Raw genomic sequence first — 23,849 nt, forward strand, 5'->3', positions numbered from 1 at the left:
ACAACTTAAAAAAAAAAAAAAAAAAATAGTATGAATTTATAAACTTATTAAAAGAGCCGTGCAAATTGCTATAAAAATCAATGAAACGCGAAACTCAAATAAAAACGAAGAAAATCAAAACAACCCACTTCAAAAAAAAGTCAATTTTTGTCTTAAACAAAAAAGTCATATTTAAACAAAGATAAAAATAAATAAAACATACACACAACTAAATCCCACCAAAATGAAGCACACACACACAAAAAAAAAATCCAAAAGGTGCATTTAAAGAGCATTTATAGACCTTAAAGACACACACACACGCACACACACACACACTAACCCCAGGTTTCTATAATATCTGTGTGTGTGTGTGTGTGTGTGTGTGTGTATAAAGACAAGGCTTTGGTCTCACACGGCACTCGTTTGGTAGTGTGTTTATTTTATTCACAACGGCTGTTTTTTTATTTATTTATTTTTTTAGATGTTACCATTTACATCAGGAAATGTACTTTAAACAGAAGACAAACTTTTCTTATGTAAAAATTAAGTAACGGAATAAAACCGAATAAAACATGTAACAGCTAAGATTTCAGAAGAGAGAAAAGAACATAGATGATAATGATGATGAAGACGAAGAACATGTGATCCGTGGCATTTGTGCGTTTCTAGACGTATCTTTGCTCCCCTCTTCTTCGTCTCGGTAATGATCTTGTGGTGGAGATCTGGCAGCGACCGTTCAGCTGGTGGACCTGAGCTTGGACCAGGGGTTTGTTCCTCGCACCTCTATGGGCGACTGGTCGTTGTAGATGTGGTTACACAGGTCCTCCAGGGGGGGCTCGGGGTCAGACGTGGCGAACAGCGCCGCTTCCTCCACCTCCTTACGCACGTTCACGTCGATCTCCTGTTAAAACAGTGGCCTTTAAGTTGTAACAGTAAACATACACAGTGCTGAGGGCAAGTCAGTGAGGTTTTTTTCTGTCTTATTTTGGATTGCGGAGAAGTAAAATAATTTTATTTTTCTGCTTAAATGAAGGGGTTGTGGGGTTTAAACAGAGGAGGGTGAAGTAGACAGATCCTATAATTGAGTTAAAAGTCCACCATCTATAAAACAGATGTACTTCAGCAAAAGGTTTTTAGCTTCAAATTTATTTAAGTATTAAAAGTACAGTCTTGAATTAGCTCATAGCAACTGATACAAATGCTACAAAGCGCTAGCTTTAGTTATCTAACACACCGCCACGAGGAAATGTAATAAAGTAGCAGTGGTCTGATAATAAAAATAAAAAATAAAATACTCAAGTAAAGAACAGATATGTTAAATATGCACTGAAGAGCAGTAATGGAGTGCACACACACACACACACACACACCTTAAGTTCCTCCACGCTGGCCATGTTGTTGTTAATCAGTCGGTCCTTTAGCAGGGTGATTGGGTCGCTCTTGCTGCGCACTTCCTGGATCTCTTCACGGGTCCGATAACTTTATTCAAACAAACAAAAACAAGCAAAAACAAACAAACATCCTTTTAAAAGCATAAACATCATTATTTGTTATTGCAAGCATAAGACACAATACTCTCTCGCTCTTTGCTCTAACACTGGCGAGCTGAGGCCCTTTTTTCTCAGCATCTCATACGGCGTATCCATGGTAACGACAGGTCTCAACCCTGAAAGCCCACAACCCCGGGGGAGATGATGGATCACGAACAGGTTATCAAACGGCCCCGAAAAAAAAGAAGAAGAAAAATATATCGATCGCGTGCCTTTTTTAAAAGCTACTCCGGGATTTTATTTTGGTCTGGTCGTGTTTTTCTTCACTTCCTGCAGGTCTGAGTGAACTTTTCCTTCTTCACCAAGAAAAAACAAAAAAACTAAAACTCATGAATGGAGTCATAAGGAAAATCCAAGTGTGTAATCGTGTCAGTTTATTATGGCACTGCAGTTTGTTTAACCGTCCTTTATAACACACAAGCAGGTTTATTTCAGCACGGTCGTGTTCTAGGAGTTTAATCTGACGGTTATATCGGTTTACCTGATTCCAGGATCGCTCATGCTGTGTCCGTGGTAACGATACGTCTGAAGCTCCATAAGAATCGGACCCTGGAGGAAACGGATCATGAGTTTGAAGAAAGAATGAAAATAAATGTGCCTCTGTGGGTGTGTGTGTTTGTGTGGGTTTAAAATTACCTTTCCGGATCTGCAGTGGTCTGCGGCAAACTTGGTAGCCTCCCTGACGCAAAGCACGTCCATGCCGTCCACCTTGTGTCCACATTGTGGGCACGTGAGAAACCGTTTGTTATTCATTTTTAGACATCAATTAAACTAAATCTTAAACAGAATTTTTAAGAGAGATTGTGAATGAGCAGGAGGGCAGACAGCGCTCTTCTCTGAGGGCGTTACCGTGCCCTGTTGTGTATAACGTGACCCACAGCTTACCCTCAGCCCGGGAATAAACTCCCCTCGCTTGTAGTAGTCGGTGCTTGCGGCGGCCCGCTCCACCGCCGTGCCCATGCCGTACTTATTATTCTCACATACGAAGATGCACGGGAGCTTCCACAGCGCCGCCATGTTGTACGTCTCAAAGATCTGCCCCTGAGAATCACATGTACACAGGTGTAAACCCAGAGCATGTCCCTTAGGTCACGCTTATGGAAAAAAAAAAAATAAATAATAATAATAATTTTATATATATATACACGCAGTATATAAACAAACAAAATAAATTTCTCACCTGGTTTGCAGCTCCGTCCCCGTAGAGCGCCACACACACCTGATTATTGGCCAGGTACTTACACGCCAGAGCCACTCCAGCCCCGAGGGGAACCTTTGAGGTGACAGATACTCATGTAAAAAAAAAACAACGTGTAACATGGTATCACTCTGTTTAGAGGACGGCTGGGTGTTACCTGAGCTCCCACGATGCCGTTTCCTCCGTAGAAGTTCTTGGCATACATGTGCATGGAACCTCCTTTGCCTTTGGCGACTCCGCCCCTTCGACCTGAAAGGAGCGACGTTCATCAATATATAAAACGTAAAAACATTCAAGATACTCGACATACACCACTAGATTCTTATCAAGTCCAAAAAAAGATTTTCCTGGATAATTCATATATTTTTTTATTATGTACAGCTGACTGATTTTTCCTTTCATTCCCTCACAACATCCTACTTTATCTCTCTCTCTCTCCAAATGGTTTAGTGGCTTTCTTTAAAAAAAAGTAAAAAAAAAAAAAAAAAATTGATGCATGCATTTCTTCCCTCTTCTTGTTCCCTCAGTAACAAAAAACAATCATAATGAAAAATAATGTATAAATAAAAATCAATTCCATGATGGGTGCCAATAATTATTAGGCTTGTTGCATATTCCAGATATATAAAGTGTTATACATATAAAAAACTCAATATAAATAAACAAAAATATACAAAGAGTAAGTATTTGGGTGCTAGAGCGCCCTCTGGTGTCTACACGCAGCTATCACATGCTGATTGTCAGGAAGATGACTCATATGAGACAAAACCAGTTGTATAGAGGTGTGTGTGTGTGCGCGTGTGTGTGAGCGCGCGCAGAGAGAAACAAACCCGTGAGCTCGGCCAAGATCTCTTTTACAGACACTCCCCTGGTGTAGGTGTATCCGTGAGCTCGGTACGCCGTGATCAGATGGTCGCTGAGGTTGATGGCGGATTCGATGCCCATCGCACAAGCCTCCTAAGACACACACACACACACACACACAGATTAACACAAGGATGAAGGCAGCCAACCACATGAATAATTGTGTACATTTAAATCACCTGTCCATCGTAGAGGTGACAGAAACCTCGGATGATCTTCTGCTTGTACAGCTGGTCCGCTTTCAGTTCCATACGCCTCATCATCTGCATGGTGCGATAGTAATTCAGGCCATCCTCTCGAGTGAGCACGGCTTGTGTCGGAGGACCCTGGTCCAGCCGGTGAAGCTCACAAGGCTTTAAAACGGAGAGAGAGAGACAGAGAGAGAGAGAGAGAGAGAGAGAGAGAAAGTTACCATGAGGAAATCTGCTCATTTTATTTTGTATATTTACAAGGTTGAGTTAAAAATGATCCAACATCCTCAAAAAGTTAAAAAGTCGACCATCAGTTGAAAAATTCATTAATGTTTACAGTTTTCTGGGATTCTCAAGTGCCAGAAGTACTGGAACATCCTCAGGTAAAAGGTTCAACAATCAACAGTGCTCGTTACAGCGAGACGCTTATTGAAGAGCCGAAGACAAAAATTCAGATTGAACACAAAGGACGGTTATCCAAGGGCGTTGTGATCTGCCCACACTGTCGACACCCTGCAAAACTTAGTTTTGAGGTGTTAAAGCGTCATTCCTATAGTCCTGATCTTGCTCAATCAGAATTCCATCTGTTTGTTCTCTGAAAGCAGCTCTACGTGGACGAAGACTCACTTCTGATAAAGAAGTGAAGACAGCGGTGCATTTGTCGCTCGCAGCTCAGCCTAAAACATTTTTTTAAATGAGGGAATACGAAAGCTTGTTGACAGAAGGACAAAATGTGTTGAAAAGCAAGAAGATTATGTTGCAAAAAAATTACTTATTTGTCTTTTAGAAAAATTTACAGCCAGAGTGTGTATAACTGTTGACTCCCCCTTGTACTGTATATATCCTACTTGGATGTTAAAAACAAAGTCTATTTTATTATATATTATTAGACTAAGTCTGTTCATAAAAATAGAAAATGTCATTTCTAACAGCAATTTTTAAAAATGAAGTCTTTTCTAAAAGTTAAGACAATAAGGCTCAACGTCTTCATGAGATTCCTGAACCTGTTTCGTTACCCGAGTAAAGGCTTATGGGTGGGAATTATGAGCTCTAAAGAAAAAAAGAAAAAAAAAAGTGAAATTGCGGGCGCTGACCTTGATGTCGAAGGTGGCCTGAGGTGTGAAGCTGGCATAGGAGCGGCTGGAGAGAGCCACTGTCGCAACCTGAGGGAGAAAAGTCAATAAGGTTTTAGAGGCAATAATAACACGAATTACATGAAATGACATTTATTAATAAGTAACATGCGCCTTATTAGGAAGTAATATGCTTTATCAATGAATGAGTGATCAAGTCACTGATGGTTTTTTTTTTTTTTTACATCAGCACAACACTGAGTGTTTGATTCCTAAACACACACATGATGTCAGTGCAATAACACACATCACTCCTGCAATAACACACACTTCTACAGCCTCAGGACTGAACAACACAAGCTGTCACTTAGCAACCGGTCACTAGATAACTACTGTAACCAGGTTAGTACACAGAACTAGTCCTGAACAGAGATAAAACTGGCAATAAAACACATTTTAGTAACACAGGCGACAAACCAAGGTCAGGAAGTCTACAGCTAGCCGGCTTAGCCGCTAATGTTAGTTAGCTACTGTTATGTAAACCTCTTATTTCTTATATATCCACATCTATAAACAGCACACACACACCGACACGTACTTTATTCCTTGCTGCACCTCTAAACGCGACTGAGATTAAAGACATGTTGAACAAACTTCACAGTCAAGGCTAAAGCGCTAGCTTCTGTTTCTCCGCACTTCCGGGTCCCCGTTCTTCTTCTTCTTCTTCTGTGGTCACAAAAAGAGCGAAATGGTTTATATACAGCCACGTAGTGGCCGTAGCGAGAAATGCACAAAACCTCTACAGTCAAATAGTGGTGGGAAGTTTGAGTCATTTTAGTGACTCGGTTCTTTGAATCTCGTTCATCAAAATGAACGGATCTTTTTTGAGTCATTTAGATCATTTCGTTATTTTGATCAGAAATAAAATAAAATGTTGCATTTTTAATTTAAAAAGACCCCCAATACGTCTACATACACAAATTTTGGCTACAGTTCCAGTTATCAAAATATTACAATTCAGCTAAGGACATATTATAATAAACAGAAGGAGCAGCCGTGATCTGGAACACAATTTTTCATGAGAGATTTTGCTGAATAGCTCATTGATATACGGTCACCATCAAATCGGGCCAATATGATCTAAAGACATTCAGATCAATTAGATCAATGAAATCTAAACCATTTGATATAATGCAGGAAAGCAGACTTTTTATGGATATTGGCGATGAAAACTTTACACATCAACATCAAATGTGAAAAAACAACAACAGCAAAAATCCTACATTCTTTAAGAACATTACAATGATGTCTGAATCAATAATACATGTCCAATCTGCCCAATGACATAAAATCCCCCCTACTATAAATACAGGTGTATTTCCCACTGTGCCCACATCTTTCTGGTGCGCCCAGATGGCGATTCCACAGGTGCTTGATCATCACAGCTTTGCAACTATATTATATATTTGATATATAAATGATCACTTTTTATATTTGTAATAAATATATGAATTAGTTATTAATGATGTCATCAATGATTGATTGAAAAGATCAGGGGCATAGTCAAGCTTGCCTGGGACTTGTCTTTACACCCTGGACATGGTGCCAATCCATCTCAGGGCACACACACACACACACACACACACACATAAACTATAGGCAATCGCCGTTGGACTGAGGCAGAAACCAGAGGAACCCAGCAAGCACGGGGAGAACGTGCAAGTAGTACTTTGGCAATAATATTTCCTATCATGGTCACACCAGTGAAGGAAATTTCAACTGAACTGAACTGAGGGAGTGACTTGACTAGCCAGTCAGTTTCCTTGATTGTTCATCTTGAAATAGATCAGAAAGCTAGATTCCTTTTTTAATAACTAGAGCCTTTCTTGAGGCCCGGGGCAACTGTCACTAGAGGCCAAAGAGATCTTTATCACAGTCATGAGCCCACGCTAAACACGTTAGCCTTATGGAGAGCTTTGCTCCTCTTCATTCAGGACAACTGACTTGAAACAATGCCCTGGTCCACCTGTCGGATCAGAGAGCTATAAAAAGTAGACCCTTCCACCTCTCTCTCTCTCTCTCTCTCTCTCTCGTCCACACACTGACCTCGGTGCCTCCAGCCTGACCTCGGAGAAGTGTAAGATGATTACAGCAGGTAGTAATGCTGTGTTGTGTGGTAATGAATTTGTAACCCCAGATTAGGAAGAACTAAAGAAAACACTGCTTAAACCTGTCTCTAATCCATTAATGTTAAACTGGTTGGAGTGAAGAATGGAAGTGCGGTCTGGTCTTCTGCTCTTCCTCCTGACCATCTAAGACCTCCATTAGACCTCAATCTGAAGTGCAGAATTAATATCACAGTGGTATCACTTTATCTGATAAATAAATAGCTGATCATTTTGGATCAGTGATGCTCATCCATCTCCATCTAATGAAGCTCTTTACTAAAAGTACTTACAGCTTGTTTCTTTCCAACCCTGAATATTGAGAGTTTTAGCATAAATGAATTAGAAAAGTTGTGAAAGCATAAAGGAAATTCTTATGATCAGGAAACTGCATGAGATACTTGAACCTAATCAATCAAACTATTAACTAGTCTCATGTCTCACCTCTGGCAAGCAAGAAGACGTCCAGCAAAACCATAAACCGCCAAAGATCCATCATTACTGGAGGAAAAGCTGGGAGGAGAATCAGACACTCTGGTGAGCTGAATACGTCTGAATATAAGACACGACATGAGGCTCGTAGTAAAGCACACACACACACACACACACACACACGGAAGGCTGGATCTGAAGGGAGGGATGAAGCTGATTGGACGACACCAGCATTATTAATCCTTGCGTGTTGTTTGTGTGGTTACTCAACATGCAACCTGGGATTTATTTCTTACCCAAGAAAATGCACCCACTGTGTTTTCTGCTAAATCCAGTTCAGCCCTTACACTCCCTCCAGTGGATCTCCTCCTACATCCAGTCACCTGAGCATCGAACAGATCTCCATCCACTGCAGTAAAACTGATCTACAGCGCACAGGATGCATCAAGTGGCTGTTCATATTAGATTATTGCATTTAAGTTTTTTCTGATTTTGTTTTGTAAAGATAAGATCCGCCCTAAACAAAACAAGGCTCCACCCCTTTTCCTTAAAAGGAAACTGATTTTAATAAACGCTTAGTTTGTCCATGTTAGTGGAAGTGCAATTTACAAATCAAATTAATCAATTAAATAAAACATAAAATCATAACTACTACAAGATTTTTTGTTCTAATAGAACTAAAATGACATTTTTTATTTATATAATACATTAAAATACCAGCCTGGGGTGTAATTCTTAAAGGCACGTAGGATTTACATAGACTATTGATTTGTGAGTTTTTGTTTGTTAGAATGTCCTCCACATCGCTTTCAGTGTTTAACTCCAGACTGTCCGTGAACCACACGTGGTCGCTGATGTCCTCCGGGGTGGTAAGGGTCCTTCTCCAGGCACCACAAGATCAGTGTTTTACAGTCTGTGACTTCTTTCCCGGCAATGCAGACTTTTCCACCTGGGGCACCAGTGGCTCTCAGGGCCAGTCGACCCAGAGCTCGGCGTACAGTCGGGGATGAGATAGTGAGTAACCATGAATTATTATATATTTTAAATCATTTTGGTGTGCAGGTTTTGGAGCTTTTATGTTACAGGTCTAAAAGTGACGCTTCTGCATTTTCTCACCGCTAGACAGATGACGAGGTGGTGGGATGTCCTCTTCGACTATTTCCTTTGGGGTCTAAAAGGGGATGTTTCCGCAGACCAGGTCAAACAGGAGCACCCCCAGACTCCAGATGGTAGCAGGACGTCCCGTGTACCGTCTGTCTCGTACCCACCCTGGAGGAGAGTATACCAGCATTCCTAAGAAAAAAACAGAGATCTCTGAACAATGTTTCTCCGCTGCGTTCTCTTGGATTCTGTCTCATATGTATTCTACGCTCACCTGCAAACCTCGTGTAGAACGAGTTCTTTAACAACAACACATCCGAAGTCAATCAGCTTCACCTGGAGCATGTCGATATTGATGAGAAGGTTCTCCGGTTTGATGTCGCGGTGAAGGACCAGTGCCGAGCCGCCTGAACCACCTGCCGCACGACATGACAGTGGACTGTTGATACGCGTGCAGAACTCGTGCAGGTCCATGCAGGGACTGGGTCGCTCCAGAACCACACCTTACACCAGTCCAGCAGCTTCACCAGGTTCTCACAGCGAGGTGCCATGGATGCCATCTGCATCAACGCGACCTCCAGAGGCAGCCTTTTTGTTTCTACAGGCTGAAATGAGAACTCGGGTCAGCACGGGTTTGGTGGGAGAGGTGTCTGAGACCTGACTGTGAAGTGTAAAGGAGGTTTACATACCTTGCTGATGTACTCCTTGCAGGCAGACTTGGCCACATATTTATTAGCCTCGTGTTCACATTTAACAAGCATAATTAGGCAAATTGTGAATTCCTGTTCATTTCCATTTGAATGTAATTAAGTGTATATGTGCACACGACTGACCGGTTTCCCATCTGCCTTCCTCACTCCAGCGTAGACCGAGCCGAAGCCTCCTTCTCCCAGCAGCTCTCCCACGACGTACCGTGACACAAACGCAGCTGTTAAACAAACAGACAATTATTCTGTTCAATTCATCTGAAAAAGGATAAGCATCTGTAGTAATCACACTAGTGTTTGTACAAAAGCTAGATTCTAACATACCCCCATCGGGTATGGTGTTGAGCTGCGCAGGAGAGGGCCGAAGCGCAGGACTCTCAGGCCACTTAAAGGATATAAAACCTGAAAACATCTTCATCTGACTGCTGTAAGAGACGTAACAGGACACGATGTACCTTATGAAACAGGCAGCTGATTAAAGGTGTTAATGTTACATATAAAGAGACAGAGACTCTTACCCCAGCAGACTGTCCTTCTCCAGTATAGAGAGGATGTAGACAATTGTGGATCGTGGATTTTTCCAAATGTTGTCATATGTGATTAAATACGTATCTCCATCTCTTGTGCACGTGAACACGATATTATTTACATGCTCATGGTCACACACAGGTAAAGTGTTTGCAATCTGAGTGTCATGGTGTGTCATTAGGATTTGTTTTCATACATTAAATCCCATTTCTGAAGCATGAACTCATCATTCACACGCGTACTTTATTAACCTGAATGTACAGAGGCTCAGAGAATTTAAAGTAATTAAGCTGCTCCTCGGAAACTGTTACAGAAGCTCACAGGAAAGTCAATAACGTTACAGAAATGTACACTGATTTCATAGGAAAAGTTTATTAAATCACATTAAATTACATAAACTTCAAATGATTATCAATCAGCACTTCACATCCTCATGACCTGAAATTTATTCATTGCTATTAATAAATAAGTGTGATCTGTGTGTTCAGTTACCTAATATTCATACATAATATATTTACATAAAAATTATCAATATGCTTTACTAGAGTAAGACTATTTCTTCCTTATTGTTTATTTCTTTGTTTGTGTTTACAGTAATTAAATTTTTTTCCCTTTTGTGTAGCACCATTGGAGAAAGATTAACAACGAAGCCCCGCCCATGCAGAGAAACGATTGGTCAAACGATGCAGCGTCACAGCAATGCCAAAATCTGATTGGTCGATTTAATCGGGGCACTGAACAGGTAAATTCAGATGCCTAGGTACCGCTGGAACAGGAATAAATTTGTGAGTCAAATCGAATGGTTGAAGTGTATTACATGTACAAAACTAGGGTTACAACTTTATCTGAAAGTGTTTAAAAAATAAAAATGCAAAATGAACTGGTATTTCTTTTTATAATAATGATGTTTAATTACACCATGTGCCCCGCTCTCACTGACGAGTTCAAACATGGCGGAACGAGGCACGCAGCGCGTGCGCTGACGTCACAGACGGAAGGTCAGCCTTGAACCGGAAGTGAGAGCAGTAACCCATCCGCCATTGTGGCACAGAGCAGCGGGGGGAATCTTCTAAGCGTCTAACAGTCACTTCCACCGTCCCGGGGTGAATGTTACCGAGACAGTCAGGCTCCGGTCACCGCCGAGGACACATACGAGCCGCCGCCCGCGCGTCACCTCCGCGCTCAGGATCAGCGTGTTTAAAGCCCCGCGCGTGCGTGGAGTCTGATTGGCTGAAGCCGAGAGGAAGGAAGAGGATTTAAAAAGAATATTAATCACAATATCATATTCATTAATAATAACGACGATAATAATCATCCGGCTTAAGAGCGAGAGGAGTGCAGTGCATCATCACGCGGCTCGGGGCTCGTGGAGGAGGATGTCTGCCACAACTGTTGATCAGGTGAACACTTCGCCGTTTCTGAGCTCTTCACTGCTAGAAAGCTAAGCTAATCATAACGCTCTGCTGTGGTAGTGCTGGATAGCATGCTAACTGACCAGCTAACCAGGTGATGCCTGAGCCGAGCCGAAGTGGTCATCCACTGTTTGTGTGTGTGTGTGTGTGTGAGATATCTGTATAGACAAATGTTGTTTTAACAGCATGAAACATATAAAAAAAAAAAAAGTGGTTATTGTGGGTGCCAAAACTTTTGCGCCGCAGTCTGCGATTTGATGTTAATCTGATTGTGAGCCTGGCAGAGCTGAGAGCTGACTGCAGGCCTGTGCTGGAAAACACTCGTCTGGTGTCTGCAGCAGCTTCCAGTAAACATGTACACATTACTCAGTGTCTCTCTCTCTCTCTCTCTCTCTCTCTCTCTCCACTCATCTGTACAGAGACCTAAAGGCCAAGGAAATAAAGGTAAGTGTTCTTTACACTCCACTCCATATCATAGTCTGGGTTGTTATTCTGTATGTTATATCAGTTCTGCTATCAGTTTTATCACAATGTTATTTAACCCTTTTAGACAGAGAGGCATTAAAGTGCTCAGTACTGAGGTACTGGTACTCCACTGAATCTGACATTAAACATCAAGAATGGTTACTGAGGTTATCTGTTCCTAAATATTAAATAGTTGTATCAGAGTTGTCCTGCATGTTGAGTTCTGGTACTAATTTATAACCCATTCTGAATTAATGGTACTAATTCTTTACTGTGGCTTGAGTTTTGGTACTGGTTTATAACCAAAGGTGAAGTAATGGTACACATTTTTGGTACTCGGTCGGGGGTCGGTACTCGGTCGGTGGTCGGCACTCGGTACTCGCCCGGGGGTCGGTTTTTGCACCAAATATTTTGTACAGTTTCAATAGTTGTTCAAATCAGTACTCCAAGTCTCAGTGTCATCAGTAAAACAATCTAATACAAGCAACACGAGTCTGAACTGTTAGTGTGGCTTATAACATTTGACTTTTCTTTCTCCTGCAGTGCAAAACGGATCGATGCATCAGAAAGATTCTGTAAACGATGACGACTTTGAGAATTACTTAAGCAGCCAGACAAATCAGGTGAGCTGGAAATACTAACTTTAAAATAATGTTGTTAAAATATTTGCAAAATGGTGACGATTTCCTTCGGGTCCAGAGCGAACAAATAGTTTATTGTTGAAGTAAAGGCTCACAGATCTCTGTATTTGGCTTTTCTTGTACGATTTAATTATTTTAATCACTTGTAATGGATTTTTATGACTCCCCTTGCAGAGTAATAGCTACCCACCAATGTCTGACCCCTACATGCCCAGCTACTATGCCCCGTCCATCGGATTTCCGTACTCCCTGGGTGAAGCTGCGTGGTCCACTGCCGGTGACCCTCCCATGCCCTACCTGACAACTTATGGACAGATGAGCAATGGCGAGCACCATTTTATCCCTGATGGAGTATTTAGCCAGCCTGGTGCTCTAGGCAACACGCCCCCCTTTCTTAGTCAACACGGATTTAACTTCTTTCCCGGCAATGCAGACTTTTCCACCTGGGGCACCAGTGGCTCTCAGGGCCAGTCGACCCAGAGCTCGGCGTACAGCAGCAGCTACGGTTACGCGCCCAGCTCTCTGGGCAGGGCTATAGCAGATGGACAGGCCGGCTTTGGCAGCGACACGCAGCTCAGCAAGGGTCTTCCACTGAGCAGCATTGATCAAGGCATGGCCGGGCTCAAGCTCGGATCGGACATGGCAGCCGTCACCAAAACTGTTGGCTCCCCTCTTGGAGGAACTGCTGGCATGAGCAGCATGGCAGCCAACAGTGTGCCTCCTGTTAGCTCCTCAGCTCCCAAGCCTACATCTTGGGCAGCCATAGCTAGGAAACCAGCTAAACCTCAGCCCAAACTCAAACCTAAGCCTAATCCATGCATGGGAAGTGGTGTCACCATTCCTCCTCCACCTATAAAGCATAACATGAACATTGGAACTTGGGATGACAAAGTGTCCATCACAAAACCACCGCTTGCTCAACAGATGCTGCCGCCTCAACCTCTGGTGCAACCACAGATTTTAGCTCAGCCCCAGCCCTTAATGCCTCCTCAACCGCAGCAGCTCCAGCTTCAGTCCCACCAACCACCTCCACAGCTTCAACCAGGTCCACCACATCCCCTTCAGCACCATCCGTCCCAACCTGGTCCTCCTCAGCCCCAGCATCCTCTCCCTCAGCAGAATGCACCACCTCAGAACCGTTGGATTGCACCGAGGAACAGAGTGGCCACGTTTAACCAGAGCGGGGGCCAGGAGAACTTCTGTCTGGGCCCCGGCATACCTCTGAGTGCCTCCCCGTCTGCTCCTGGCGAGCTCCACCCGGTGCTGGAGAAGCTCAAAGCTCTCAACAGCTACAACCCCAAAGACTTCGACTGGAACGTAAAGAACGGACGCGTGTTCATCATTAAGAGCTACTCCGAGGACGACATCCACCGTTCCATCAAGTACTCGATCTGGTGCAGCACAGAGCACGGCAACAAGCGGCTGGACGCGGCGTACCGCTCACTGGCTGCCAAGGGCCCGCTCTACCTTCTGTTCAGCGTCAACGGCAGCGGGCACTTCTGCGGCGTGGCCGAGATGAAGTCTCCCGTGGACTACAACGCGTACGCAGGGGTCTGGTCTCAGGACAAGTGGAAGGGGAAGTTCGAGGTCAAGTGGATCTTCGTCAAGGATGTGCCCAACAACCAGCTGCGGCACATCCGCCTGGAGAACAACGACAACAAGCCGGTCACCAACTCCAGGGACACTCAGGAGGTGCCTCTGGAAAAGGCCAAGCAAGTGCTTAAAATAATCGCCACTTTCAAGCATACCACCTCGATCTTTGACGATTTTGCACATTACGAAAAACGCCAGGAGGAAGAGGAAGCCATACGAAGGGTGAGTGTTTCTTGGAAAACCTTCAGGATGATGGTGCTGTAAATTTAAAAAGCTGAGTTTATAGAGTGCACACGCTTCAAAGACAGACACGTCATTGTTGGGTAAAATTTAAATTTAGGAACAGGTTGTAAAAAAATTATTATAAATTTTTTTTGATGGTGATAATAAAAGATAATGAGTCGGTAAGGAGAGAAACGGCTTTAACGTTACGGGAGATCACCAGACGCTGACAGAATAAAGTGAGCAACGCAAATATTTAAAGATCCAGAATGTCACTCCAACCTCGACCCCTTTTCACACTTCTCTTCATTTGTTTTGATTTATTTTTTTTCCTCGTCCATTTAATGTACAGTGTTAAACTCAACTTGGTGGTTTTAATCACAGGTCACATTACGTTCAGAGAAGAAGCGAGGTTTCAAGTTTTAATCACCTTTGTGCACAATTTGGCTCAGATCTTAATTAAAAATGATGATATTAAATCAATAGTGGAGGTTACGCAACCATTTACTGTCTTTGTGCATGCAAGGTCAGCACTTTGGAGTATTGGGTTTTTGTCTGATTTCCTTCCCGAGTTGATTAAAACTGTGGCTGGATCGCATGGAGAGGAATTAAAGGATATCCTTTTTTTAATTATAAAAAAAAAAAAAAAACTTTACCTTCCTCATGGCAAGGACTGATGTTGCGTAATCCCAAATTCCCAAATCAGGACAGCCCCCAGGCAAGGATGGGGGAAAAAAAAAATTGATCTGAAATGTAATTTAGGGTTATTTAGGTAATGTCTGCAGTCAGATGTTTTGGTTGCTAGGAAACCTAAATGACGGCTGAAAAAAGCTATCTGAGCTGATCTGATCGGTAAGGAAGAAAAACACCTGCTGTCATGCAGTTATAGAAAAATAATCAATAACCACGTGGTGTAATGGAGCGGAATTATAGTTAACATCTTGAAGCTGATTATTTTCCTCTTCCAGTGTTCTCTTCCTCTTATACAAGGGTTGAACTGGTTAATTAATCAGTAATTGATTAATCTATGATAAGGCCCCCCCCCCCCAGTTTGGGTTTAATTTATAAAGTTCTAATGGGACTATCTTTTTAGTTTAGTTTAAACAAACATAGTAATTATAATAAAAATAAAAGGGTTTTCAGAATAACTTGGCTTTTTATCAGATATAAATGTAATGTGCAACATTTGAACTGCACCCTTGTCGGAAAAATCTATGCGAAACAAACATAATTAATTATTAACGTTAAAATCTTAACTGTCAACATCCGTATGTTATCTATATTATCTATTCTGGAATTTTCTTCCAGATCAGTTAAGTATCCGTCTGTCTATCCATCACAGGAACATTTTAACGACTTTTCCTTCAGTTCATTTACCTTATGGTGGATATAAACAGTTAGTTCTTTTACGACTCTTATTCTAGTCTTTAAGCAAATAAGACAAAACAACACAATATGCCATGTTACTGAGAAATTGCAAAGAAGTGTAAACAGACGTGGTAAAGGCTCTGGGTTACTGGAAATAATTTCACTGTGCTGACAAATAAATAACTTAACCTTATTAATCTTAAATCTATGTTAGTGAGGAAAAGGCAAAACCTTTTGTTTTTAATGCTATAATTACTTTATATGACATAATATTTAGTTGACTTATCTTGTCTATTTGGGGAAAAAAAAGTTTACACACCCCTGGTTTACCTGGTTATACAGTAGCACATGGTTAATATAGAACCTTATTAGAACGAGCGTCTCAGCAGAACATAAATCTGCAAACTGCTCTGTCCTGAATCTGACACTGGAGACTCCTTCCACAAGCGTGTCGTATACAGTACCGCGCAAAAGTCTTAACCCTCATTCATTCGTACCAAGTTAAATTAAATGATATAGAGTAAACAAAAGAAATGTGAACAAATTCAGACACAAAGTGTCTAAAGATTTAAAAATTGGTTGTTTATATACCTCGGCTCTGACCCCTTTTCCCCCTCGTCTTTTCGAACCGAAAATATGAAGATTCGAGTTGCACAGTACGGTAGGATCAGTTTTAGAGGTGCTGCTGCTATTATACAGAATGGATCCACACCATTAGACCAATTAGATTTCGTGTGGAAACTACAGGGTCTTCTAGAAGTCTCTATGTATGTTTAGAAAAATGTCTTCCTATATGTATTCCTCATATTTGGAGCTATATTGGACCAGAAAATGTCAGAAGTGTTATTTTCCTGTGTGTGTGTATTAGATACTTGGCTAAGTGTTTTATCGCAGACTCGTTACTCTCATTCATATTTAAGGTGTAGTGTCTTATTTGTTTAACATTTTTAAGATTGTTGATGCGGCCATGTTTAAAAAGCTATTTTACACAGTGTGTCTAGGTTTTCTGTTTGAATTGCACTCAATCTGGTTAACCAGATCCAGTCTGCGATGAGTCGTCGTTTGTTCGATCTACGCTGCATGAATTTGGTTCTCATTGTGTGTGTTTTTTTTTTTTTTTTTTGGGCTGGGTTTTGTAATCTGAGAGCGGACAGACCGTGTGATCGTGTGTCAGCGCACTGAGTGTTTATTCATCACCGCCTCGAGGATATGATGCTCACGAGAACATGTTGCTCGTTAGCTTTTCCTGCTACATGTACAGCGTTTGTTTAATGAGTTTCCTCTCGTATCGGTTGTCTCTCGGTGGACAGACCTGGCACCGATGATCCATGTTGATGTAACTGTATCTCGCTGTTCTTCTGCTTTACTTCCTGAACTATTCCCGGCATAAACGGGGCAGTTATACAACCTCATCACAGGGCTGCTGGGAGTCTGATCAGTCTGACCAGGTGTTGCTTTAACGACAGTAGTATCGGCTTGTGGAAGGAGTCTCCAGTGTCAGATTCGGGCGGAGCAGTTTTCATGTTGTTTTTCACAGACATTGCACAGCTATAAAGAGAGAAAAGGCCCGTTATTTAAGGATTGTTCACATTGCCTGACTGACTAGTGTCATGTTTAAGAGGAACAAAACACTCGGGTGTGCGGCTATAACGCCACCCAGTTATAAATTATTTTTCTATAACAGCACAAAACTAACAGTGTGTGCGGCGCTTCATTACAGTGCTAGAACAAACTGCTACTGTTTCCCCCTCGTCTCTGTCTTTTCAACTATTTCAGCCACGTTTCATGTTTCTTCCTGAAATATTATCGCAAGCCCTAGTCATCTGACCAAGTACATCTTTCAGAGGCAGTTGTGAAAAGTTCACTTGTTAACAACAGATGGAGAAATATTGATTAATTATGTACTGTGATTGCAATTCATGCATCTCCAGGCATTTGAGGTGGTAAAGTGTTGCAGTTCCTCTGTAATCCTGCAGGTGGTGTGCTCTAATTTCCCACACTACAGTAGCTGAGAAGTGCAAAAGAAAACATTTTTGTTAAATTAATATTTTAAAAACAGAACATTTAACTTAACAGTAATCCGAAAACAAAAATGATAAATATAAAAAAACAATATAAATCAAAAGCAGAATTGTGACATATTAAATTCTTATCGGTAATCTTGAGTGACGGCTGTTTTGTCCAATCAGTGGTAAGAATTTAATTTGCAAACTACACCTACCTCTTTTGGTTTGTTTAGGTTATAAAAGTCAGAACCATGAGAAACACCGAGGCGTTCGTATACATGGTGCGCTCTTGAATAAATGGAATAAAACGTGTAGATTCAACTTGTATTGTGATTCATTAAGCGTCAGGATTTTATAAATATCCTGATTTGATATTGATCTGTTAAAATTTATTTATTATTATTATTTTTTAACAGTTCTCAACATATAATTCACTTCTACTACACAGGACGTGCTATTTTCTGCCACCTGGAGGATTTTAGAGGAACTGCAGTATTTTACCATCTCAAATGCAAACATGTTTAATTTAAAATTAAATGTTGGAGTCAGTGCGGCGATTACATGAAGTCATGTGAAAAATTTAATTATTTAACTGAATATATTTCTCTGTCTTTACTGTGTGTAATAATCAGAATTATACCCAACATTGATTATTTTTTTAAACTCATAAAAAAAAAAAATCTTCAAGACCTTTAGGATCGGCACGTACTTCGTTAGCTGTTAAATTTTGGAATAAAATATTTATTATCTCTCCAGCCCTGACTGTGCTTTCAGTGCTAAGGAACAAGAGTGATGTGAGCGCAGTGCTCTCTTTCTCTCACTCTGTGTGTGTGTGTGCTGACACAGCTCTCAGCTCCCCTGCCCACACACACACACACCACAGGATGGATAATCTGCCCCGTGTTACTCGCTCATGAATATTTTGGGACGGTGGAACGGGCGAGCCTGAAGCCAAGCTGTCACAGGGGTTGATGGGTTTTATTCTCATCTGTCCACTTCATATTAGTGACCTGCAGTGCGAGACGGGAAGACTCGTCTCACACATGAGCGCCACGCGCACACACTCTGAGTCGGAAAAAAATTCTGCTCATTTCTCTTGACAGAAAGAGAGACGTCGCTGTTATTCTATACATTGTACTGGGAGTCCCTGATTTGCGAACATTCGAGTTATGAATTTCCACAGATATGAACATTGGTAGATGCAAAAACAATGTATATGATTTACGTTATATATTTGTATCAAAGGTGTAAAGACTTACTTTGTCTGACTTACGGACAAATCCGACTTATGAACGGCTTTTTCGTAAATTGTGGACTACCTGTATTCCATATGATGCCTGTTAGCGTTCAAAGTAAACAGCTGTTGAATTGTATATAGTAAAGGCTAAAACATTAAAAAGCATCTAAATCTAACAAACTAACGTCTTGAATCACTAGAGATTGGGGGGAGGATGAATTCATCTACATATCCTAATTCTTGATCTGTTTACAGTGGAGGTTGTAAAATGTTGCAGTTCTTCTAAAATCCTGCAGATGGCGATCTCTAAACTATTCTCACCACACAGCATTCCTTGTAGATCACACAAGGTGACACAAAAAAATTGGAAACTTTTTTACAATCCAATAAAACTAGAAGTAATAAAAGAAATACATTTTATTCATAGTAATTGAAACCTAAAACTTGCCATTCACGAAACATTGATGGAATTTATAATTTTTTTAAAATTACGTCCTTTAGTTGGCGTCCTCCTGTACGAATACATTCTTGAAATCTGCTGTAGAGATTCCTCATTGACCGCTGCAACATCTCAGCTGGGATACTGTGAATTTCATCCCGAATTCTCTGTTTTAACTCATCCAGGGTTCTTGGTCGAGTCGTGTACACTTTACTCTTGAGGTAGCCCCACAAGAAAAAAAATCACAAACGGATAAATCTGACGATCTAGGGGGCCGGGGAATGTTACCGAATCTTGAGATCACACGGTTACTGAACAATTCTCGCACAGCTTCCATTGATTGCTGTGCAGTGTGTGATGTTGCTCCATTACGCATTTATAAAATTCCCGTTATTCTGTGTCACCTTGTATTTGCTAAATTTGTTCAGAATTACAAGAAAATCCGCGATGGCGGTGGTATGAAGAAAAACAAAGCTCGGCTACGGTGTGCCCTCTAGTGGACGTCACTTTTAATGCTACGGATGTTACTCCATAAGATTCGCAAATGTGTGTGTAAGACCAGTGGCGCCCCCTGCGTTGATGAATTACTGTATATTTTAATCTACCTTTAGGACGGATCTCGTCATTTCTTCACAATTAGAATTGCGTAACAGTAGTGCAACAGAAACGCCCCTTGATTTGCATTTCCTCACACTGTTTTCAACCTTCTTAACAGCACGCCTCCTCTCCTCTTCTCTTCTCTCCGTGAGAGTCTGTGATTATACCGTAGCGTCCCAGTTTATCTCGTGGGCGTCGTCGCACCTTCTCTCTCTTTTTGCTTTACAGTACACTTATAAAAAAGCTAAAAATTATTTCAGGAGGAACAAAATCTCTAACATGACCAGTTTGCTGTAAACTTTGTGTCTAACGCTCTGTTTCTTTTTCTTTTCTCTTTTGCAGGAGCGAACTAGAAATAAACAGTAACCTTTCAGACGTCTGTTCTGCTAGAACGTCAACACTAATAATGTAGAACCTTTGAATTATTGCCTAACCACAGAGGAAGAACGAGGGTTCTGCTCTATTTTCTGCTGAAGACCATGTACGAACACTTTAACACCACGACGACCACGGACTGTCGATTCTCCTTTTTTTTTTTTTTTTTTTTTTTTTTTGAGACACATCTCCCCTTGTTCTCACGACGAAAGAACACAACATCGGTCACATAGACTCTCTTTAAGCACTTTCAGTCCTAAAAAATAGAAAAAAAAAGCTTCTTACCGACACCCTTAACTCGCACCGGACTCCTGTTTTGGTATTAACTGACTAACCTAAATAGTTGGTTTCAAGGATTTCACCAGACTTATTTGTATTTGTAGACCTTTTTGTTTATTCTATTGATTGTTTTGTTGTTGTTGTTGTTTGGGTTCAGCACGAGTGAGTGCTCTGGGAGGAAACAGAAAGCGTGTAACGACAAATCTGTACGTCCGTACTTGAATCTGTGACGCTTCGTGAACCTCCACTGCAGTACAGAGAAAAGGAAAGCGCCGATTTATTTCATTTTAATCTTACTTTGTTGTTTTTGTCTTTTTCCCTTTTTTTCTTCCTACCTGATTAAATTGAAGCACGAGTTGGACGAGTTGGAACAGTGTCCGTTTTCTTCACCCTGCCCCGCCCACCCGCCTTTATTTGTTTAATGCACTTTTTTTTTTCCTCCCCCACTTTATCTCATTACTGTGATCATCATCCAGAAGTGCATTTGTCGTAGGAGTACCTCACTCTGAATCGTGGCCTCGTCCTGGTCGAGCCTCTGCCGCGGGTATCGACTCTGATCGTGACGACACCTTTTTTTTTTCTTTCTCCTTTAGGTGTCTCGCTGAATAAACATCCATGTCCGGCGATCTCATGGTTTTAAGTTTTTTCTAAATATAAAGTTAGAGGCCCCAGATTTCTTATTTATTTTTTCCCCTTATAATCAGTCCAAAATTAGTCGTGTTGCATGAGAATTATGTTTTTTTGGCATTTTGAACCTATATTAAATATATATTGAGCATTTATATTGAGGACATGCGAAATATTATTAAAAATCTATCTAGGCCTTGATTATGATGAATGATTAGATTTAAAAAAACAATGCATTGCTCTGAGTTGAAGTTAGAGAAGAGTTAAAGGTGCCGGTTGCTTATGGCTGCTGATCCTCAGCAACATCCGAGTGTTAAAGCGCAGCTCTGGCGTTTCCTTTTTCTTCATTACAAGCTGCCTTCTTCATAGCTCCAGAAAAGTGCTGTCTATCTATGTCTCTCTCTCTCTCTCCCTCTCGCTCTCTCTCACTCTTGCTCTCTCCGTTGTTGTAAAGCGCAGCACCGCTGTCACTTCCACGGCTGGATTCGCATTCTGGACAGAGTAGAAGGATGTCAACAAGTATTGCAACAAGAAGTGTCTGTCCCTTCTCTTCCTCCTACTCTTCCTCCTCTTCCTCCCCGTGTGTTTGATTTGTGGCCATGTTTGTATGGGTTACTGTAAATCGATGCTTCGTAATGATGCTAATGCTAATTGCATTATGATGTGATTGATTAATCCGATTTTAAAAATAAATATAGATTTATGGAAACCGAAAAGTGTCTCAGTGCCACAACTTCACCAAACACTACAACGTCATTAAACATGTCACACTGTACTGATAAAGTATTTAGCTGCTACTGCTGCGGATTTGATCTAAAAATCTGCAGCTTTGAGGGAAAATTGTTAGTTATAAATGACTGCAGCTGTGCTGGTGTTTTATCAGTAAATGAGCCTACAAACAAAAAGCATTGAGTAACTTCTTTAATGTAGTTGGGAGGGGGGCTTTGGTTTAAATGATCAATTCCTTTTTTTTTCTTTACTTTGTACAATAATACTAAAGGCATGAGAATTATATAATAAGGTAAATAAAAACCCTAACCCTCAAAAACCACCGCATGCTGTGATGAAACTGATTCTCGTCCCAGGACAAAAGGACTAAGACTTTCCTTTGAGAAATCACCGGTTAATAACTCAACAGTCTAAAGGAGATCTTTTAGATGCCTTAGTTAGAAAGAGTTCCTAAGTTTTGATTGATGGTGTTTGCCACTGGTTAGATTTTCAAATCCTTTATTTTCTCCATGGTTTTAGACTCCTGTATTTAATGCAGTACAACTATGACACACCAGAGGGCGCCATTGTCTTATTTAAGCTTTTGGTCTGACACTGAATCTGCAAAACATACAACTGATATTATGTGATCCCTAAAATAACATCAAGAAAATGCTCAAAATGTTTAGCATTCAACCTTAGAATTTCTGTCTTTAAAAAAAAAAAGAACATTTAGCCTTTTTACTGGCAATTTTACAAATTTCAGGTTCAAAGCCCTTTCTTTTGAAATTAATGTATTAAAAGTTTATTATAATAGTTTTAATGCTTTTAACAGGGAGATCTATCTATCTATCTATCTATCTATCTATCTATCTATCTATCTATCTATCTATCTATCCATCTGTTCACTCACAGTACAGTTTAACACTTTTGATTCATTCTGATGTCACTTTGTTTTTATTTTACCTCTAATCTGTCTTTTTTTTTTTATTTTATAAAAAAATCCAGAATTGTGAGACTTTGCATTCTGAATTTTTATCAAACTTGAGCAAACACTTTGAATTCTTTTCATGACTCTTTCCCAGATGCAGTGAATCAGTTGATGTGTGCAGTTAAAAATACTTCCTCTAAACCTGAACATGCAAGCACTTTATTAAATAACACACTGATTGATAAGTGAGTGAATCATTTAACCAAATGATTCGACTCACCAAAAGGAGTCAAATGTTTGATTTCTTACTGATTGGACGTGTGTCAGGTGGAAACACGTGATCTCTAAGCCGTAACCACGGACCACGCCCTCGTTGTCCAAACAGGAGGGTGATGTTTCTGTTCCCGGGCTCGGTGTCGTACCCGGAGGTCGTAATTGCACTCCGAAAGCTTAAAACTGAGATTAAGTCTGTCCTCCTCTACACCTCTGACTCCATGTTCACGTCCCACTCTGTGTTTTTCTCTAGACTACTTTTTTGGAGTTTGAACAACACTGATGATGCTATTAATAGGCCTCACAGCTCTGCCTCTAAATTACCCGTTTCACTCACAAGACAAAGCTGGAAAATGCAAATGGAGATTTAATTTCAGTTGTCTCTCTGCGTTCGCTCTCTCGCTCTTATTACTTACTTTGGATAGGAAGCTCTTAGTCATTGTGAGCACTTTCTCATCCTTTATTCGGGATTAAGACGGAATATACAGATACATTTATTTTTTGAAATTATATAAATAATATCAACAAATGTCTACTTTATTAAGAACACATACAGTATAGACTATAGTATTGATTCGGCTCAGACATACAGGTTTGTTTATTTCACAAATGGTTTCTAGAGTTTAATCAGAATAAGACAAAAACTTATTCGTTTATCTGATTTATACAAATGATTTATTTATTAATTTGATTCTTACAAATGATTCGTTTATTTATTAATTTGATTCTTACATATGATTCATTTAATATCTTATTCTTGCGTGCAGTTCATTTGTTTTCAAAAGTAACACTTACACGATTCATTTATTTCTAGATCTCATTATTTAATACGATTAATTTGGCATGTGGTTCTCATATGATTCAACTCTTTTCACAGTTGATTCT

At 40.7% G+C, this 23,849-nt stretch overlaps 2 protein-coding genes across 2 annotated transcripts; one reads left to right on the forward strand and one right to left on the reverse strand.

Annotated features, from left to right (window-relative positions):
• Nucleotides 1–401: 401 nt before the first annotated feature.
• Nucleotides 402–5,582, reverse strand: pdha1b (pyruvate dehydrogenase E1 subunit alpha 1b). Its single transcript, XM_053487323.1, has 11 exons — nucleotides 5,457–5,582; nucleotides 4,880–4,948; nucleotides 3,774–3,947; nucleotides 3,561–3,687; nucleotides 2,888–2,979; nucleotides 2,713–2,805; nucleotides 2,418–2,573; nucleotides 2,169–2,240; nucleotides 2,014–2,081; nucleotides 1,353–1,461; nucleotides 402–883 (listed from the first exon to the last, which is right to left on the reverse strand). Exons 1-11 carry the CDS (start codon nucleotides 5,499–5,501, stop codon nucleotides 719–721), a joined length of 1,170 nt encoding a protein of 389 aa, XP_053343298.1. The 5' UTR covers nucleotides 5,502–5,582; the 3' UTR covers nucleotides 402–718.
• Nucleotides 5,583–10,709: 5,127 nt separating this feature from the next.
• ythdf3 (YTH N6-methyladenosine RNA binding protein F3) lies at nucleotides 10,710–20,786 on the forward strand. Its single transcript, XM_053488239.1, has 5 exons — nucleotides 10,710–11,191; nucleotides 11,623–11,647; nucleotides 12,212–12,291; nucleotides 12,484–14,124; nucleotides 20,114–20,786. Exons 1-5 carry the CDS (start codon nucleotides 11,168–11,170, stop codon nucleotides 20,135–20,137), a joined length of 1,794 nt encoding a protein of 597 aa, XP_053344214.1. The 5' UTR covers nucleotides 10,710–11,167; the 3' UTR covers nucleotides 20,138–20,786.
• The last annotated feature ends 3,063 nt before the right edge of the window (nucleotides 20,787–23,849 follow it).

The sequence above is a fragment of the Clarias gariepinus genome, chromosome 26 (genome assembly GCF_024256425.1).
Source record: "Clarias gariepinus isolate MV-2021 ecotype Netherlands chromosome 26, CGAR_prim_01v2, whole genome shotgun sequence".
Lineage (NCBI taxonomy): Eukaryota > Metazoa > Chordata > Actinopteri > Siluriformes > Clariidae > Clarias > Clarias gariepinus.

Excerpts from the sequence above, each read along its gene's own strand:
- pdha1b (XM_053487323.1), bottom strand. The coding sequence starts at position 5,501 with ATGTCTTTAATCTCAGTCGCGTTTAGAGGTGCAGCAAGGAATAAA. Across the intron at positions 3,688-3,773 it reads GTCACCTCTACGATGGACAG|GAGGCTTGTGCGATGGGCAT; the intron begins GTGATTTAAATG and ends TGTGTGTCTTAG. Across the intron at positions 2,574-2,712 it reads GGGACGGAGCTGCAAACCAG|GGGCAGATCTTTGAGACGTA; the intron begins GTGAGAAATTTA and ends TGTGATTCTCAG.
- ythdf3 (XM_053488239.1), top strand. The coding sequence starts at position 11,168 with ATGTCTGCCACAACTGTTGATCAG. Across the intron at positions 12,292-12,483 it reads TAAGCAGCCAGACAAATCAG|AGTAATAGCTACCCACCAAT; the intron begins GTGAGCTGGAAA and ends CTCCCCTTGCAG. Across the intron at positions 14,125-20,113 it reads AAGAGGAAGCCATACGAAGG|GAGCGAACTAGAAATAAACA; the intron begins GTGAGTGTTTCT and ends TCTCTTTTGCAG.